The sequence below is a fragment of the Seriola dumerili genome, unplaced genomic scaffold, assembly GCF_002260705.1.
Source record: "Seriola dumerili isolate Sdu_G_001 unplaced genomic scaffold, Sdu_1.0 BDQW01000191.1, whole genome shotgun sequence".
Lineage (NCBI taxonomy): Eukaryota > Metazoa > Chordata > Actinopteri > Carangiformes > Carangidae > Seriola > Seriola dumerili.
The window spans coordinates 2,693,597-2,714,921 of NW_019174446.1; the positions used below are offsets into that span (position 1 = coordinate 2,693,597).

The 21,325-nt window shown below is 43.1% G+C and overlaps 1 protein-coding gene across 2 annotated transcripts in view; it reads right to left on the reverse strand.

Moving 5' to 3' along the window:
• Positions 1-21,325, reverse strand: part of zfpm2 (zinc finger protein, FOG family member 2) — a 121,875-nt gene that overhangs the window by 68,662 nt on the left and 31,888 nt on the right. For both annotated transcript variants that reach the window (XM_022753495.1, XM_022753494.1), the window contains exons 2-3: positions 19,233-19,391; positions 11,631-11,732 (exon numbers count right to left, since the gene is read on the reverse strand). In XM_022753495.1, coding sequence (XP_022609216.1) covers positions 11,631-11,732; positions 19,233-19,391 — 261 coding nt within the window. The remainder of the gene's footprint in view (positions 1-11,630; positions 11,733-19,232; positions 19,392-21,325) is intronic.

The following is a 21,325-nucleotide window of genomic DNA, read 5'->3' on the forward strand; positions in this document are numbered from 1 at the left end:
AGAAAGGCGCTTGTTTTAAAACAGTGGAGGACCCCCACCACCAGGAGCGCCACCTTGTCTCCTCCTCCCTTCCTCACCGACCTCCCTACTCCCAACCCACCCTACACCAGCCTTGACTGGCTGCTTCTGGCCCTAGAGAGTGGGGAGAAAGTTGAACGTGCAAATCTCCAGGCAACCACATGAGTTTGGGCACATGAGGTGGGAGGTGGGGTGTGGGGTGGGGTGGGGTGGTGTGTGGGGAGAAAGCAGGAGGGGTGATTTGGTAGGGGGATTCACCCCTTCAGGTCAGGCTTGTTTTCAGGCGGTGGACAGCTTGGGGGGAAGGAGTTAAACAAGCCAACGGGATTAGGGCATTTTAGCTTTGACACTCCACACAGGCTGAGCAGGGGGTTGTGGGGTGGCGTGGGGGATTGTGGGGGTCCCTTGGAGGGAAGACTCCAACCCCCTTGTTGTAAAGAGACTCAACAATGTCTGCAAAGTATTATTTCCAAATACACAGCTAGAGATACAGGTGTTTCCATCCCATCGCAGGATAAGAGGCTTGATATTAGACGCTTCTGAAAAACCCAGATTATGTTTAGCTACTGACATTGTTTTTTTACAACTATGACATGCTATGCTAAAATATGGCTTAGTTTAGGGAAGGATTGTGGTGACAGTTAAAGCCAAAGTTGGGGAAATACACTTCACATTCTGGCACAGTTAAATGAGAAGAGCAGCACAACCACTCTTCTTCCTGTGTGCTAAAGTTATGCTACAGCTAGCAGCCAGTTATCTTAGATTAGCATTGAGAATGAAAATGGCTGTTGCCTGTTTAGGCCCAAATGGCACAAAATATGTCTACAATCTCACTAATTCAAACATTATATCATCATATTTTGTGTATTTGAACTAAAACCTACATTTTTACAGCGGGTTATGTTGCCTAGTAGATTATTTTTGGGCTCTGAGCAGTAATTTCTCGACTGGTTACCTGGCAACAGCTCCAAGCCGAAATATAGTCCAGCTCATAACTGCCCATAAAATGCCAAATTGGCATTGTTATACTTTAATTTTGTACATATAAAACAAACAAACTATAACGTGTTAAGCCTTAGAGGTGCTATTAGGTTGAATTTGTTACTGCTGGACCGACACAGGTTAGTTGCACCTGATTCCAGTCTTTATGCTAACCTAAGCTAACTGGCTGCTGGCTGTAGCCCTATATTTAATGGACAGATATGAGAGTGGTATTGATCGTTTCATCTAACTCTCTGCCAAACAGAGAAAACTACTCCTTTAATAAATTAATTTAATTGAAGCTCTGTAACAGGACGGTGACAAGTGTGTTTGGACATAAATCATGAGGTGTGGCATTGTCCAGTATGGACAAGCAATACTGGACTAGGTGTTTATATGAGGATCCAGAGATGACCCAGGATTATGCTGAGCCCTTTGAATCTGAACTGCAGCAGTTAAAGTAATAAAGAAATGGGAAAGTTTGGCATAGTACAGCTGCACATACACACACTCTCTCACACACACACACACACACAACTTGGTCCTGCAGTACATTATCAACACGCAGACTGTTGTTTGGTGTCATTGAATGAATTGAAATATACCAGCTGTCAAGTGCTCCATTTCATCAAAAAGCATGGTGAAGTTAGCAGCAGGGCTGGCTGACAACAATCTCTGAAACATCCATCTTTGGGGAACTGCACTGCAATTTCTATTGATAGCATGTAAAGGGGGACAGCAAAACTTAAAGAATGACTGTCCTCACGCAGAGATATCACCATATCGCTGACAACATCTAGAGGACACACACCACTCCTGCTGGAATCTGATTACTTTAAATGCCTTTCTTTAAAATTTCACAACCATCAAAGGGACATTACTCCACCTGAGTGTGTCAGGATGAATGAGTAATTGATGGTGTGTTCACTGGGAATGCATGTATTTGAGACGGACGGATAAAAAGGCTGCAGGACTTTGGCTGCAGATGGAAGTTGCAATTTCGTCTGTTCAAGTCTTGTCGCCAATAAAACACAGCGTGACATGAAATGGCTCCACGTGGAATGGAAATATAGGAGGAGATTGATTTGGAAAATATTTATATGACTGCACTATGTGATATCTAAACAAGTTTTTAGCAAGGAACACAAGTAAACATTGCTACCTTCAAGTCTTGATATTCTGCGGTTAATTCAGGAAGAGACTATTTTTAAAGTACTCCTGAATCTCCTCCCAAGTCAATTACCAGGCTGCAACTTCCCCTGGGTAACAGGGAATTCTGTTTTTTCCTGGGTGACCTAGTTGTCTTTTGTGAGTAGGTTTTAGCCGGAGCAGTTTGACAGTCAACAGATAAGATGGATTAAGCTTTTTTTTTTTTTCATCCAGTTTTGATGTGAACAGCGTAAAAGCGGGTTAAATCATTGAGTTTCAGGAGTATTTTTAAATGCCTGGAGATAGTGCGATAAAGGAGCTAAACCTAAGACTTGGGCAGGGAAGGTCAAGGTCGCGGCTTTGGAGAGCAGCTACCCGGTGACGGGGGCCAGCTCTCGTCTCTCTGGGAGCGAGCTGAGCGCCGCAGCCGAGCCCACCTCTCATCACTCCCAGAAAAGATACACGAAAGGAGTGAAACAAAATCCAGCGAGAGCTCGACGGGCGGCATCAAAGAGCGGTGCGCCCTGACTATGTGTGGGTTGCCTGTGTGTGTGTGTCAGTAAGCATGTGTGTGAAAGTGGAAGGAGGGGGGGGGGTTGTTTAGTTCCTGCTTGCATTTGCGTGCATGCATGAATGAGATGAGTGTGTATGTGCCTGCCTCTGTGTGTGTGTGTGTGTGTGTGTGTGTACGTGTGTGTGTGTGTGTGTGTGTGTGTGTGTGTGTACACTGTAAAATATCGTTCCTCCATGAGCAACTAGCTCCATAATTATGTTTTGATTATTTGCGAGTACTAAAATAAAACAGCAATTAATCTGTTGATGTAAGACAGAAAATAGAAGTACGACGTACATATTAAACAAGCCAGTTTACAGAGCGATGCAACATTAAAACAAAATCACATTTTGAGAATATAATTTGTACAACACCCCCACCCCTCCTCACCCCCACCACCACCACCACCACCACCATCACCACCACCTCCTCTTTCCTCCTCCTCGAAAACCTGATCTGACGCATGCTAAACATACGCATAGGAGTTGACAGCCGTACAGTCACGTGACACNACCACCCCCACCACCGCCACCACCACCACCACCACCACCATCACCACCACCTCCTCTTCCCTCCTCCTCGAAAACCTGATCTGACGCATGCTAAACATACGCATAGGAGTTGACAGCCGTACAGTCACGTGACACAGCTCAGCCAATCCCGAATTCATTTGAATTTTTTAAGCTGCGTGGTGATGAAGCCACTTGAGCATAAGAAAAGGTGAAGAGGCGACTGAAATAACAAACAAATCAGCGCGATACACTGGGTCAGACGCTGCGTGTAACATGTTTGTTTATCACATGTCACATCTGGCCCGACACTGAGAGGTTTTTGGTTCGAGACGTTTCTGAGGGGACATATTTAGACACATTTTGTGGACGTCTATTCCCCCACTGCTCCTCATGTCGGTGACAGGGGAGAGTAATCCTATACACAGGCTGCTATTGTGAAATGAGAAACTAGCCTCCTTCACTGCCAGAGACCAGATGCACCTCTCTCCCTCTCTCTCTCTCTCTCTGTCCTAATCTGTAAACGACTTAAAGGAGCCTTATCTCCGGGCTCTTCTGCTTCATTTCATGCTTGATTTACTTTAATTTGTCTGATAGGGCACAAGGATTTGGAAATGGCCCATCTTTCGGTGGAAAATGTTCTGATTTTTCTCCGGCATTGTTATGTGGAGGTTTTTGACTTTTCTCTCCCCCTCTCTCCCTCTCTCACTCCTCCTCCTCTTTCTCCATCTCCATCTCTCTCCCACTCTCTCTCTCTCTTCCTCCCTCTCTCTTTCTTTCTCCATCATCTCCTTTTTTTTTCTTCAGGAGGGGGGTGGGGGCGGCGGTGGGGAGTGTTCGGTACCGATGGCGGGAAGCCCGGGTGTTGTGGGGGTGGGGGTTTGAATCTTGCTTCAGTGCAACAGTCTGTTTGAGTGCATTTAGATTCAAGCTAACACAGCAGAAACAAGTTTTCCATGAGGTGTGATTTTGTGATGGGCGACGGCAACACTGAAGTCGTGTTTGCCTTTCAGATCCACGTTGGGCGCAGAGCAGCCGAGTGCTTCAAACCACAAAGATCTTATGTTTAAGTTAAGAGGCGACTGGCCCTACAGTTTAGCGAGTGGGTGAGCGGTTGGCGCTGATAAAGTTGCTCCACAATGCGGGACAGGGACGAGCGACATGTCTACAGATGCCTCGAGTTCTTTCTCTGCTGGCGGAACTCAAGTACTTGCATGACTGTCTGGCTGCTCCCTTCACCAAGACGTTTCCCCCACTTCTATTTAGTGACTGAATGACAGTAGAAGCTGTGAGCTATGATTAGAGAGAAGACCATATCTTACCAGATCCTGAATAATCTCCATCCCCTCCCACCAATGAGCAAGGAACAGAGGCGGCACGAGAAGCCAGAGAAAAAAGGAGACAAGGAGAATGGGCAGAGCTGCCCTGTGTGTACAGAGATGTCATACAGCTCCGCTGGTCTCCTTTACTCAGTCAGTGTGGCCACTGAGAGATGAAGGAAAAATCCAAATTCATTCAACCTCAGTCACTCTGACTAATCTGAGCGGCGGTGGTCGTAATCAAAGAGTTAACATTCGAATCTGTGCGGAAAAATAAAAAGGGATAAAAAGAAAAACCTGCCACATGAATTAGAGATCTGTGTTCAACAGTTGAAGTCATTGTCAACTGCTGGTTACATGACGGCTTTTACAAAAAAAAAAAAAAGATTTCAATTTCCCACACACACTGACATCAAACGTCACTAACCCCACCTCCAAACACAATGTGCATAAATAAATGGTTAACTACACGCACACAAGTACACAGAGGAAGAAACAGGGAGACGATTGAAATTCATCTCACAGCCTGAATTTACTTAACTGCGGGTCTGTGCACGGTGATAAACGGAGTGATGATCCGGCAACACGTCTTTATCCATGCTTTGCTTTAATTAACGGCGGCTTGTTTGTTGAAAAGATGATTAATATGCCAATGAAAATTGCATAATTGAATACCACAACACTCGCACAATCAGGGAGGAACATGCCATTTTTTATTAACTTTTTATTATCATTATTATTACTATTATTTGGTATTTTAATTCACTTGACAAGTGGGCCCCACCCCCCACCACATCTACACAGAAAAAATAGAAGGAGGTAGAATTGGCGTGACCAGCGGGCCAAGCTGGGCCCAGCTGTTCATCACCAATGGGAGGCCTTCACATGCGGGGGCACTGTTCTGATATCAATACCTATCAGTATGAAGGCTGTGCAAGAGTGTGTGTGTGTGTGTGTGAGAAAGAGCGAGGGGAGAGGCAGAGTAGGGGGTTGGGGTTTTGGGGGCGATGTGGCTTGGATGGGACTGAGTGCATTCCTATGGCCAAATAATGTGAAGACACCAAAGTGAATGAAAGTAAAACAGTCATGCATATGAAACTGAGCTCTATCTCAAGCACTTGCATCCAGATTTGACAGAAAGCCTTGAAAATTCATGCATGAAGAAGACTACAAACCAAAGTCACTCAAATGTACTCTGTAGTTTTATTTAAAAAAGGCCAAAAGAAATGAAACATTCCACATGCGAGTAAGTTTCAGTTGAGCAACCCAGAGTTTACCCAGTATTATATCCCCCTAGCGCAGCTTGCACGAGTGTCTCCATGTTAATGTTAAATACACACATCAAATATTCAACCAATTACAATGATACCTCTTAGAAAAACGTGTGCAGCTACAGCGCCTGGGAGGCGCATTGCAGAACAAACATATTCAGAGAGAATATGTTTGACGCAATGGGTGTCAAGTCCCTGGGGGCAGAAACACCACCACCAGCCGCGCTTTAAGTCAGCCTCATATTTAACAACAGCACTCGTTTTCTTCTTCTCTGGACTTGTTCATGTGAAATATAGTAATCGCAGCAGAAAGATAGCATTGTGAGTGGACACAAATTCGGTTGAAATGCAGACAAAATGGTTGGAAGTGAATTATCTTATTAAGGGCATTCTCAGAGTGCCACATCCCACGTATCCACACAAAACTAGAACTGAATATAGTGACATCTTCCTCAAATGATAAGAACAGTGATTGCATTTTGCCCTATTTTAGATTATATAACTAACAACCATGAAGTTCCTTCATAAAGCCTCTTAGTATAGCGGATCAGTGACTAAATTTGCATCAAGGCGATGCAGCATAGGAGTACAGTGATTTGTCTAATCTCTTGTTGCATATTTCATCATTATAATCACACATTGTGAGTTTGTGAGTGTGCATGTGTGTGGTGTTGGGGGAGGGTGTTTTCTCTGCACACAGGTGATCCATCCATACAGTAAAAAGCCGTCATCAACAGCCTCTTAAGAACTTAAATGTATTTGGAAAAAGGCGGACAATGTTTACACATAGCGCTTTGATTGCAATTTAATTTTACATCACTCAGGGCCCAGAATTCACAGAGAAGCTGATGATGGACTTTCATCATCAGTATCAGCAATCTGAGTGTCATTCATGTTTTGTGAGACTTGTCAGAAGACTTTGAATAAACCCCTGGAGCAGTGAGATAAAACCTTCCTTTTCTTAAAGGAGAATTGCCATGATGCACGTCCAAATTTCTTGATTACAAGACGGAGGGGGGGGAAAAAATAAAACCTTGAATGAAAGCCTGCTCTGAAAGTTTTCAGTTTGCTGATATAACAGTCAAGTGTGTCTATAAGTCTACTTAAAACGCTTAGGTATCAGTGGAGACAGCTGCGACACCCTCGTCTTATGATTCTGTCGAGACAGTACACTATCAAACCTTTCATACCGTTCCCAAGCTACATTTCCGGTGACAAAAGCTTTGCGAAAGCCTCCTGAAGGATTCATCTATATCCTAATATTTCCAATCCAATTTAACTGGAGCAGCCGGAGTGGTCTGAGCACTAGTTTACCAATCTTTGCTTTCCAAGACTCTGTGTGCTGAAGGCTTGAGGGGTTCAATCAATGGTGCTTTGATCTCGGCTGGAACCATAATTATTTAACATTGTTACAAGGATTTCTCTAATCCATCCTACCATTAAATCCCTTTTACACCCTCATCTTCTGCAGCCTAATCTGCATCTGGGTGCTCCGTTTGTCTCTCTTCCTCATTTCGGCTCGCCCCTCCTTCCTTGACGACACCCTGACTTTATAATGGACTTGGGTGCCGAGTTAGAAAATGCCTTGTTTACTGAGAGCAACCTGACTGAACTGCGCTCAAATGGAGCGTCGCTGTTCAAGAACTTCAAAGTTTTTTCAGTGTTTGTGCTGCAGCTTCGGTCAGTTCACTCTCAGTTCGTTTGGGGCCAAATGGTGAAAAGCCTCTGCAACATAAATGCAAAAAATATGAGCAATACTTAATGAACTGTTGATTGCAGACTCTCAGTAACCTAATTGGTACCACCTTCATCTTTGTGTTTCCCCGTTTTCCACTAAATTTCTGTGGATGAACTGAGGGAATTTCAAAGTTCAGGTGACTGATGCCCAAAAGGTTTAATCCCATCTGTTTATTTCCGTGATCACTTTGACTCTCGACAAAAAGGGCCCACCGTCCTTTTGCAAATATTTGCGTGTCTGTGTTTCACCACGATATAAATAGCAGCACGGGCAACCGCAAACATTTGTTGAGGCACCTGCCACAGCACCGTGGCCATCTGGTCCTCCAGTTCTCCTAGCATGACATATGTGCATTAAACCTGAAATGGCTATTGTTTTTTTTTTCTTTTTCTTTTTTCTTTTCTTTTTTTCTTTTTTCTTTTTTGGAGACTGGAAGAAGACGGATCGGCCACAGACCCTTCTGGGTTGGCTGGATTCAAAAATGAGATTCGAGAGTTTTTACATCTGAGTGAAGCTGCGTTTTCAGCTTGTGCATGTTTGATGTCTTGAAAGGGCTGAAAGAAAAGGGGGTTGATGAAACTGGATATCATTTTTCAGGGTGGTGTGTGTGTGTGTGTGTGTGTGTGTGTGTGTGTGTGTGTGTGTGTGTGTGTGTGTGGAGGGGGGCTCTCTTTGCTTGTGCTCCTCCGTCTGTGTCTGACCGTCAGGTAGACTCTCAGATGGCCACTCCTTCAGCTGACCCCTGCCTCGCCCTGGCCGATACCCAACTGGCACCGGGAGCTGAGCAAGCTGGGCGATGCCGGCCGTCAGGGACAGCCAACAGAAGAGATTTGTGGACAAGGTGATCATATCGCTTCAGTTACCGCTCTGTCACACTCAGCTCCTCTTCCTGCATCTCTTCCTTTGCTGTGTGCCTTATTTTAAGTGTATGTGCTGCAATATCTTAGATCCTGATGTCACTGTGTTTTGATGCCAAGGCAGTAACATGCAGCTACTGACATTAGAAGTTAAAGATGAAGCATTTAGCACTTTAAGCATTTACAATGTGGGATCTAGAGTTTTAACACCTTAGCTGCAAACTGACATCTATGTTAGCATCTGTGCTTTTATTATTACAGATATTATTGGCAGAAAGCATGTCATGCTTTATGTTAGTCACAGACAAAGATAAAAATTCAATTCAAAATTCAATAAAGCTTGCATGTTGTTTTAAATCTCTAGTTTTCTGATGAGTTAAAGGGGCACTCTGGCAGCATCATATCGACTTCCTTGAAGTTGGAAAAAGAATGGTCAATGGTCATTCTTTATAACCAGTGTAGTATTCATCGGTGACATAATAAATGTAATCAGCCAAACTTCATCAAATCATCAGACTGGGATCTGTGATGTTTCTATAGTTAAGGGCAAAATCAGTCTCTAATCTTGTTTCAGTAATCACTAGTTTATAACAGCAGATTAATCAATAAATACATAAATAAATATCACACCAAACAAAGTGCTGTTTTACAGACCAGACACTTCTAGTGGAAACTGCCTTGATCACAATTACAGCGCTCTTAACGAACCCTGGATTTTCATGACTTTCATAAGGGGGTGTGGTTTACATGAGCAAGCATTTAGATAAGGCTGAGAACAAGTTCATTAGCAGAGTTAGCTAGCTAACACACACCATTCCCAATTAGCCTAGAGGAGAGCGAGTGGGAGAGAATGAGAGAGAGAGAGAGAGAGACAGAGTCAGATTCCGATCACTGCCAGTCCATGAAAATGAATAGAATAGCATGACACGCTATCTCCCACATCAGCGGCTGATTGCGAAACATCCGTGACGAGAAATGAACATGAGACAGAAGATCAGCGCGCAGATTTGCTTAAGGACATACTTGTGAAGACGAGGGGAGAGAAAGGGAACTCACTGGGTGTTCCACATCAGAGACCCAGCGCTCTGAACAACAGAGAAGAGCCAGCTATCAGATTAATAGTGAGTCATTCAGTGTGGATCTCTGCTGTTCCAGAAAGAAAGACAATCAGAGAACGGGGGGCAATCGCGGACAGCACTTGACATGAGTTACTAAAGTGGAGATGAAATGCAGGGACAAAAAAAAAGTTCAATTACAGGATGTAGATTGTAAAGGCTTTTGTTGTTACTCAGCAAAAGGGAAACGGTATGGAGGTGCTTCAATAGAATCACCAAAGCAGGTGGGCATGTTCCGAGTTAGCCCACCTCATTAAAAGGCTTCACTCTCTTTTTATGTAATGGCCATTACACATCCTATTCAGATGCACACACGCAGTGATTAAAAATTATCTGTTGGTGATCATAATCACACCTGCTTAAACTTAAGCCAAAGAATAACAAAGAACTTTTGAATGCTGAACTATCAGAACATTTACAAAGAGATTAAAGGGGAGACAGTCTCAAACTAAATAAATTTGCTTTTAATCGCTTTGAACAGGAAGTCATGTCATTTCAAATGTTCCTATCTGATTGTCTGATTCCCCTCTTTATTCAAATTATAACATGCCCATCTGACTTTTCCAGCACAATGGGAAAAATTAAAAAGGGAAATGACCTTTCATGGCAGCCATGATGGGAGAGTGAATGGCATTATTATGCGCCAAGATTAATTTCTGCCCACTCTATGCTGCCCATTGAGAAAACAGAGGAGGGGCACGAATGCCTCAGTGTAAGTCACTCACTAATTGGTTGGTGTATCATAGAGATGTCGAGAAACTTGCACGAGTGGTAACATGTTGGTTACGAACATGTGCGTATATTGAAGCGTGTTTCTTTAAGTTGGATGTAGCCCTGCACTGAGCGTCATCTCTCAGTTTGTAATACAGTGGAAATTAGTCCTCAGACTGGATGTCACTTGATAACTTGGAAGCACTCAGGCTGTAGTTTAGTAAAACATGAAATGGACATCATGTCTCACATCACCTCCTCTGCAGTTCAGCCATCCTCAGTGTACGCAAGAGACACTTTACTCCCATAAAACTCAAGTCTCCCTCTCCTCTCTCTCCCTCCGCTGCCTGTCCAGCACTGAGTTTCTGAGCCTCTAATTCTCATTCTGATGGCTAAGTAGAAGGGGGAAGCATAATTACAGTCAGTCATACATCTACTCATGCTACATCCATCCCCCCTTTTCAAAGGAGTATTTTTAAGCTCAGCATTTTCTCGCCCAAAAAGGGCCTTTTTCCGCATGTGATGCCTTCTTTTTGTCATGGCCCCCATAGTTCTGAGCTGACCCCCTCAGCCCTGTCTCCTGACTGATCACAGTGATGGTTTATTACTGTCGTCCCAGCGCTCTTATCTTTAGCCAGCAATGCTCATTTCCTTCCCCAGATTTAAATGCAAATGTGAAATTTAATGATAAATGCATTATCTGATAGGTGCGATAACACTGATTCACTGTCAGTATAAAATACACACCCCGGGGGGCTTCGAGCTAGCAAGCACAACTTGCCCAAATCCACTTTTTTCTCCCTTTCTCTCTCTCTCTCTCTCTCTCTCTCTCGCTTCTTTTTTCTTCTTTTTTTTTTTTCTTTTTTACAAATGCATGTACCTGCAACAAATTCTTGAGGTCATTTTATGCATTAAAAGGAATCGTATTTTGTGTGTTCAGCAGCGTAGGTGCAGGCTATTGCTGAGCAGTAATTGCTGTGCAACAGTCTTGTTCGATGTATTATCCATCACTCTGATGAAGTTATTTTGAGTAAAAGGGCAAAAGAGGATAAAATGTAGCTACATCTGCATCGCATTATGGGATTCTTTAAAAAAAAAAAAAAAAACCTGCCTCTTTGAGCAATCACTTATTGGTAATGTGGTACTGTCAACTGAACGGTGGATGTGCATACAGTTAAAGTTATATTGCATAAAGACTTCTGGCTCATTTGACCCTCTGTAGTTGCCATGCAAGACATAATGTTTCTTACTTTTGAATCTAAAGTGTTTACAAATCTCCTGTTGTTCCTTTTCTATTCAACGCCAAAAGCTATATGTTACCTCAAACTATGCAACGTGCATTGCAGTTTGGTTACAATATCTTTGTCTGATGTGCTGTGTAGGAAAGTGATATGAAGACTTTTTCTTACTTGGACCATCCCATTCATCTGGCCCCACCGCAGTGTGCCTGGTCTTCTCGCCCTGCCCGTCCATCTCCGACTCGCCCGCTTCCCGGTTGCCATCTTCCTCTCCTGCAAAACATAAAGAATTAAGTTCCATAAAGCACACAAGACATGAAATTTTTACAAATTTATTGTTCAAGACACCTAATTTAATTAAGCACCCCACTGTGGAGCTGTGCTGCCCTTCCAAAGGGTAGATTCTGATGGAGTCAGGATATTATCCCAACAAGGATCGTTAAGTTTGACAACTCTTTTCTGTGATAGCTCACTGTGTCGTAATCAGATGTTGTGCAAGCTATTGTGAAAGTGTGTTTTTTTGTGCATATGTCGTTCTGCACATGTGCATTTGCTGTGAGCTCACCAGGTCCAGCTGCACACTTTCATGTAAAAGGCGTTCCCATGAGTGCTCGCAGGAACAGGAGGAAGCCCCATGGAACAGGAAGGAAAGCAATGTGTGGGAGAGAGGTGGCTATTTATTACCGTTTGATCTATTGTGGAGCGAGTTAGAATGTGTGTTATAGGATGTAGGGCTGATTTACAGTCTCGGGGCTCACACAGACCATGCTAAGGGATATTTGGGTATACCTCTCCTGGATATGAGTGTTTAAAGAGCTCGTTAAACAGGCCCCGCCTCTGAGTGTGCAGCTGACAGCAGTGCTTGTTGTGTTCTTAGATGGACTGACTGTAAAAAATAGAATAACATTTTTTTTTTGCATGTCTACAGTAAGCACAGTTTGTACTCAAAGTTTATAGGCACATAAATCAGTGTTTCGTAGGTGCCCCCAGTGTGGTGCTCTAAATAAATCTGCTGTGGCTGACACAGTGGTTGCACAGAGTGTCTCTCCAAACTCGGGCAAACCTGCTCGGGGGGATGTAGTGGTAGTTGATGGTTTGTGGAGGAACATTTCTTTCACTTTTGTCGCCATATCGTTTCCATCCCTTTGATGTTTTAAACCCAATAGTGAACGGTCAAGGACAGGCCTGGATTACTACAATGGATTACTACACTTCATACACTCTACAAGCGAAAAAGTGCTGGATGTGTGGATTTATAATATTTTGGGATGACAAAGACAATATATTTTTAAGTTGTGGCTAAGATACAACATATTAAAAATAAAACACATCATACCTACCACACATACGACAACACATACTGTACATACATGCTGTTGTCATACGGTTGTTTATCACATCTGTGTCGGAACACACACACACACGCACGCACACACACACACACACCCCAGCTCCCAGAACGCATTTCAGAGTGTTAGTTATCACATTTCCAGTGACAACTGCCACGGGACGCACACTACTTCACTCCAGCGCCGTCCGTCCTCAGTTAGGTTAATCTCCAGATCAAGCACACACACCATGCTTGTTTAGCTTTTTTTTTGACATGGCTCACTTCAAAGAAGGTAGCAAACATTGCCAAAAGGATGTCAGCTTTCTGCCTCACTCTAAAAGAGGAGATGTATATGAAGAAAAAAAGTGATACTGAAGGGAAGTCTGCAGAAATGTCCTACTTACAGTACATGAGGTCATTATGACCCAGTTTTGCTTATGCAAGTGTCTGCTTGGGCTGGCGATTTCTCCCCCCACTGCTCCTCTCTCCCAGTATATTATCAGGGAGCCCACTCAACTAAATTCCCCCACTATTTATTGTTGGGCCTGGAGAACCTCTTTAGCATACTAGGCTCGTATTATGACGAGGATAACAAAGGCGTATATCAACAGTTCCTTCCAATGGAGCGGAGTTTAAAAAAAGCTGGCAAGATAACATTAAAGGCACTACCTTGATCTCAGGCGAACATGTTAAGCCCTGTAACGAAACGTATTGGAAGTGTTTAATTACAGCCCGGGAAATGAAGCTACAAGATGATTCCTTAATTAAGCAGTGATTAAGGATTTTCTGCCGTCTATCTAACACAGTTTGCAATGCATTTTAAACACAATCGCCCAGGCAACCTCACAAGGGAACAATGTCACAGGGCTTTGATGAAGTTTCCTGCACAAATGTCACTAGGAAAAAGCAGAGCAGGGGGAAGAAGTGCTGGAGCAGCACTCGTCTGCTCACAGTACAGTCTGAGTCTGATAAAACCTGGAATACAAGGAATATGGAGACCTACTTTTTTTTATGGTTTTATATGACATAGGAATTTTGACCTCTCTGATATAAAAATAAATTGATTGAGGTGTTCCATTCATTTTCATTCACAGAGGTCCACTACAGGAAATAGAGACTGTTTTATCATTTGAATTGAAACCCTCTGCAGTCTTATCAAGGGAGACAGATTGTCAGTGATCATCCTCTACATTATCGTCTAGATCATAATTTACATCTGGCTTAGGATCCTTTCCCCGCGCAATCAAATGGAGATACTTAAGGTTGAGCGAGGGATGGCTGAGGAGAACAGAAGGGACGGGGAGGGACGGGGAGGGCTGGGGAGGCGAGGCGGCCTGCTGGGTGCAGGGTTGGCGGGCATGCAAGAGGAGCCAGTGAGCTGTTAAAATCAGCCCTATCGCTGCTCTATCAAAGGACAGCTCTCTAGCCAAATCGCAGTCACACGCAGCGTGCCACACATTCAGGTCAATAAGCTTATAGGCGATTTACACAAACAATTCCTCCAGCAAGGTAGCAACAAAGTCATATTGGCTTTTTCTCTCCCTTTTAGCATTGTCTCTGCCAAAGAAGCCCTTGAAAATGTCAATCTCTTGTGTGTGTGACTTTAAGGAGCTCTGAGAGCTCTAATCCTGACCACTGAGTCTAGAGACAGGTCGCAATTTCTGCAAAATGGAGTATAAGTAGTTTTAAGTCTTGGTATGGGATTGCACAGTTCTGTATGTTACTGAATTCTAGACTCGATGACTTTAACCCACTGCCACTTTTCTAAACCCATCACAATCTGGCCAGTGTTGGAGTTTGTAATGATTTGCAGAATGTAATATTACGGGGGGGGGGGGGCTGTTGTCCCCCCAGCAGTGGTAGTGCTAGTCAGTTGATATTGCATATTTGGTTGTTGATGCAGATTATGCTGCAACAGATAAAGTCAATTCCAGGAAGCAACCTTTTTCACCAAAGTCAAGCATAGCTGTAAGACTTCTCTGCTATCTGAAAAATAGGTTTGAATTGCATGCAATTTGTGGCAGGCAGAGCACTCCAATGGAGGGAGGCTATTAGTGAAATGCCTTGCCACTGTCTCTTTAAATGCCAATAAATTCCCATCATTACAGAATCTGGCAGTTTTCCTCCCTGTCTGCAGCCTGGGTCTTTATCTCGCTCTGCCTCAGTCTCTGAGCATGTAGATCTGGCCCAGTTAGATTGTCATACTTAACAAACATTAATGATTAATTTCCTCCACTGAGTCAAATGGGGCTAAAGGGATGACTCGATTCATCTTATCGCACCACAAATTAGCATTTCCCCATATTCTCCAGCATCAACTGTGCATTAAAATTCCACATTTACCATTCTGGGCACTGGCAGCTGTGGCGAAAGAGCCAAGGAGATCTTCCTCCTCTGTTGCTGGAGATTCTGATTACTTCTGTGTTACACAAAGAGCGCCATAATTAATTCTGCACTTTCTGTTTGTTACTGTAAGTCTCTGACTGTTGCAGTTCAAATTACCCACTGAGAGGTTATTCCAAGGGGTCAAGGTGGGTTTGTTATTTGCGATGTTGAGTCCTGGGTGTAGAGTCCTGAGCTTTCACTTGTCACTTCCACTGTGATAAAAAAAATTTTTTGCCTACATTATAACTCTGTAATTTGAGAGGAACAGTGCAGGAGAGTGCAAATGTTCACATTTAGTTGCCCTTGATGTTTCCTGTATCCACTCACTAAACGGCATCAGAATCAGGCGGTTTGAGCGGAAAATGTTCATGTAACGTAACTTAACAAAAAGATTGTTTTACATCTAGGAAATGAGACACGTGAAATGACATGTAAATTTACTGTCAGAGCTAACTAAGGAAGTCATTTGTCATCAGACAACACTTGGAACGCAGAAAGGGAACAGCTTGTGGCAACACCCTGTGCTGAACTTCACAGATAGCCAACAATAAAAGAGGGGGTGAAACAGCAAGGTGAAATTTCACAATTTCAGTTAAAAAAAAGAAAGTATATATAAAAAAAGGTATCTTTCCTACAATTATGGAGTCAGGTGTGTCAATAGAGTATAAATCTTAGCTGTGGAGTCAGCGTGTTCGTCTGTGGGCTTTTCACAAGCACAGCTCCATAAACATGAAACTGACCGAGCAGGAGAACTTGTTTGAGGTAAGATTCTGGTTTAATCACAAGGGAGAGTCAAGGTTATTTCTTTAGATAGGTGGCTTTTTTCCCCTCACAAAGCTCTTGGTTGGTACAGGCAGACCCCCCCTCTAATTCCATGTGCATTAAATCAGTGTTACCTCTCTCTGGGGCTCTGCTATTCTACCAAACTGCTTCTTTTCACAGCCATGACACTGAGACATTGTACATTTCTCCTCATTCACTGGGACTATAATAGTTAAAGTCTGCACATTATCTTATTGATAATATTGAGCGGTGGTTCCCAAACTTTGCTCACAACATAAATCTGAAGGGCAGTGGTGGAAGAAGAAATCGGATCCTTCACTTAAGTGAAAGTAGTAAAAGCAAAGTGTGAAAATACTACATATAAAATAATACACAGAGAAGTATCATCATCAAATTATACTCAAGTAACAAAAGTAAAGGCAGTTCTACTGTGTTCTTGATATATCATTGGACTGTTGTAGCTGATACATTGACATTGCAGTTGATGCTGAGGTTGCTTGAGGTGGGGCTGCTTCTAACTGCCTCAACGTGCAGCTTGGTAGTTCAACCTACAACAATACATCACATATCTATTGTTGATGATATGTTTAGGATCCGAAGGTACCGATGCTGTCTAATCAATGTATTGCGGGGAGTAGTGTAATATTTCACTCTGAAATTTAGTGGAGTTGAAGTTTAAAGTAGAATACAATGGAAATACTTCAGTGAAGTGATGTTGAAGCACCTTTAAATATACTTTGTTGCTTCCCATTGCGAAGGGTTTGCGAGATGATTGACAGGAAGGAAAGCAGAAATAACATATTTGTGCTGAACACATTTATTTTTTTATAAGTTCCTGTTTGTGAATTATTGGAGAATTTCCACTTTTTAGGCTTCTAAAAATGATTTTAAAAGAAGCAAAGAAAAACTCTCCTGGGTTTTTTTTTTTGCATGATAAACAATGACTATTGATTCTTTCATTGGTCTGAAGACTCGATCACACTCGCGGTTTGGCGTCTGTGCGCTGACAGGCTCCTGTATGTGATGCCATCATCCATTCACAAACCACATCAATGTGACACCCCAAAAACCAGTGAGAGCCACGACACCATTAACTGAACAGGTTAGAGAGTCAACCATCACCCAGTTTAGAGGTTCCCGAGCCTGAGACCAAGATGGGACATCAAGGTGCTCCATGCACTTATCTGGGGAGTCCCTTTTCTGCAAGGGTAAGGCAAATGGCTGAGTCTTTGGTGGCATTCAACTTCTTGACCTTTGCGCCTTTAAGCGGCTTTGCTACTTCACCGCACTCTGATCAAAGTTAATAAGTGCTTCATATGTTAATGAAAATTGGTACTCCTCTTTGTGTTCCTACAGCTTTTTAATACCTATTATAGACTGAAACTTTTAATGGAGGTTTTAGGTCCCCCTGACAAGCCCATTTCAGAGAGTGACTACACAGATACAAGGCTAAGCTAAGACCAGAGAGTCACTGCTCAGTGGAGGAACCTTACACGGGAGACCGTATTCTCCGGGAAGCAGCAGAAGATAAAGGCCATGGGATGAGTGGCTGCTTTAAAACCCACGTTCAAGTCCGCACAGGGCTAATTACAGCACGCCATCACATTTGAGAGGGTTTAGTTAATCAAGGGGCTCTCTTTTTCTTCCTATAGTCGAGGAATAACACACTTAAACCATTTAATGCCGCCAGGATTGCGTCCTGTTTAATTCACAGCAGTTTCACATAAGTGGGGTAAATTTAAGCCACTCCGACATTAGTTTTAAATAGATCTAATTGAGGAAGGGATCATGGGGAAAATGACTACACCTGATGATTGCGCACAACTCGCCATGAGGAAAAAAGAAATTTGGATAGTACATCATTTAGGTCTTAGGAGGCAATGGGAGACTTAGCTACTGTAAGCTTAGATAGCAGAGCAATAAAAAAAAATCTGACTTAGCTTGTGTATGGAAAAGAACAGATTACTAGTGTCCCCTAAAAGTAGTATTTGACATTTGGGATTGCTATTTAGTGTTGACTTTATTCATAAACATGGGGAACGGAGGGGAGATTTGAGGCCCAGTCCCTCACAAGGTTTTATCCAAAACAATAGGAATATCAAACGGCTCTGACAGGGTGCTTTGAAGATTTTCAGAAGTTGTACTTTTTTTTTTTTCTCCCCTTGCTGTAACCACCAATATGTACTGCACCATCTATTTCATAGCTACTGGGTTATTACAAGACCATACATTGTACTTTGAAGTTTGAGTAAGGACACATTACGAGGGAGACAAAGGGTAAAGCAAACGAGGCGTCGCTGGTAATTGCAATTTCCGAACAATTGTGCCGTTCAACTTTTTCCGGAGAACAAAAGGAAAACATTATTGATACGATTACCGGGGCATAGCCTACCTGAAACATGAAAGATTTATTTTTCTTCAATAATGTAATCCCACGAGGCACATCAGTTTAGAAGTGTGAAGAAATAATTCTAAACAATTTTCCCTTTGAAAGGAGAGAGAAGAGGCAGACATTCAAAGCATAGGTTCTTCATTAAAAAGTCAAATTTATGGCATCCGTGTGCCTGTAAGAGTGGGGACACCTGGGGTAGTGAAAGCCACGCAACCGGGGGGTACGAAGAGGTGGGGGTGAGCGGGGTGGGGTGGGGGTGGGGGTGGGGGGCGGGACAAGTCTGTCATCTTCACACTGTAACCTGGAGCAGACCACAAATTAGCTCCTGTGATGGCAAGGTGTGACCGAAATGAAACAAACATACAAAGAAGCAATCTAATTGAATTGGAGTTCAAAGAGGATTCGGGCGCATTTGGCGACGCTTTATAGTGCTGGACCTCCGAGCAGTAGCAGGTGCTGCTGAGTGTTCACAGAGCTTCAGCGCCGGCTCAAAGGGAAGTGCTACGCTCTCCAGTGCATTGGTGTACCGTAGCACACCTTCACAGCACTATCACAGAGGGAGAGCCAGTGTTGCCGATGCCATCTCCCTCTCAGATCAAACCACTGCTCTTGGGTGGATTGCTGGGATCAAATATCAAAATGGATAGTTTCAACTCAAGGCAGTGATGCGGGAGAAATTCTGATACGGACACAAGTTCTGCCAGGTTTGATTTGAACATGTTGAGGAATTTTATTAGACGCCATTGGCAGGAGTTTAACTTATTTTTGATGCTTGGCATAAGGGTTGCTTAACATATTGTCTCATATTAGGTATTAAACAGAGCAGTGTACACTGCTTGAGGAAAAAGCGGCTTGTGGAGTTTCATAAGTAAACGATCCTCACCTTTGTTGCAGAAGTACTCCATGTCTTCGCAGCTCATGTTCTCCGTCTCAAACTCGGCGGTGAAGTTCTCCTCCACCGAGAACTCGTCTTTGGCCAAGAGCTCGTTCTCCTCGGAGACGCACTCCTCCTCTTCTTCCTCCAGGCCATCCTCCAGAGGACCTGAGGGAACACACACACACACACACACACACATATATATATACATACAAAGACACACGCACACACACACACGCACACACACAAGGGAGATAAGTTGCAGTTTCATCACACGCTTCAGGCTTTCATGGAAAAAAAAAGGAAAAAAACTTCTGCCTCTCCTTGTTTCTTTTGTTGCAATACTACAAATGCAGACGCTATTCAGAGCGCAGCACTGTGCTGGCTACACACTCCCTGTTCAGACATTCAGTATAGACAAATATAAAGCCGTGTCAATGAAGAATATTATTTTCGCCTAATATTTCACAAAAGTCCTTCCGTTATAGCTGCTGAAAACGCCCTTTGAGACTGTGTGCTTTCTGACATGCAGCCAAGGTGAGCATTGATGTTAATCCCGCTACCTGCAAAACAAAACCTCACACAGATGGAGGGAGGGGGAAAAAAAAAAAAAAAAAGTTCCTTTCCAGACTTTTCATACAGGCATCAGCATGGGAGGAGGAAAGAAAATACTTTTATTAATTTGTTAGCCTTATCACAGGGTACAATGTTGATTTTCCATTTACATTCCATGCCTCCGGGTAATACACCAGTGCAATCTTAAAGGAGACACTTTTCCGTGTGATTAATTTTTCCCCCCTCTGTGCAATATTATTTCTTTAAATCTAAATGATTTCAGAGTTTTGCTTGTAGCTGTACATCTCTTTTGGTATTTGCATATTACCATTTTTGCTTCAATCAAGGGCGTTGATGGAATTACTGTACTGCTATCTGAATTGTATTAGTTCTGAAAAACATCTCACCCGGCGTTTGAATGTTATTAAGATAATGTGCATCTTGCACACCTCTCCTTCCCACCAAAACATGTCTCCAATGTCAGCACACGAATTACCATCGCAAAGAAGTGATGGAGCACTTCAAGTTTAAGGTGTGTTTATATTTGAAACAATACACTCCCAGCTAAAAAAAAAACCCGCGTCATTTTCATAACACAATCGAGTACATAAAAAGGAAAAAAAACCTGCTGTGTTTAAACTGAATAATCATATCAAAAGTGCTGCCATCACCGCCTGTGAGATGTGGATGCTGTCTCCGTCTCTGCCTGTCACACATGAGCTATGTTGCAGCCTCCTGCGCATCATCCTGGAGCTCAAACAGAGTGCGCTGATATCCTCTCGACACCTTTCAGTGTGTTTGTTCTATTGTAGAGGGAGTGAGCCCCTCAGCTTTAATAAAGCAATAATTTCAGTTCAGAAAGTGGGGCTGGTGTGCCTCTCCTGTTTCTCTTTCTTCCCGCACCGAGCCTCATAAAAGACCCCCCTGATGTCCACAAACTGCTTGCTCTTTTCATTAGTCTTATAAATTACTCCTTTGTAGAAGCCTACATCTGCAGGAGCCACGGACATGAAAAGAATTAGCACACAGATCTCTAATAGACACTGTGGCGGCAGAGTGCTGCTTTTAAATTAGGATACAGTTTTATGATCTTATCTGATGCCTTCTGCTGATTTGCTGAGGAGTGAAGTGAGGCGTGAAGTGACTCGATGAGTCTACCATCGCTTAAGATGATACCGGGAGATAAATATCGCAGTATCAAGGGGAGATTGTATGACTGGCGTTAAAAGCTCCTGCCAAGGCAATTGAAGACAGTGTGAAAGAAAGCGAGGAAATACATTTCTATACACACACACTCTGTACACATTCCATTACACAGCTGAATAAGAACTGTGTGTACAACTAAACGATTCTTCCTCTGTTGCCGGCAAATACAGCGAGCACTGTTGCACCATAGAAAATAGACCTACAGTGTTGTGCGATAATAAGGGTAAAGGGAGATTAAAGATAAACTTCATGGTCAATAAGACACAAAGATTAGGTAGATAAGATGAGATAGAAGTGAGGTTTAATAGACTCAGAATAAGGGCATCTCACTTCCCCGC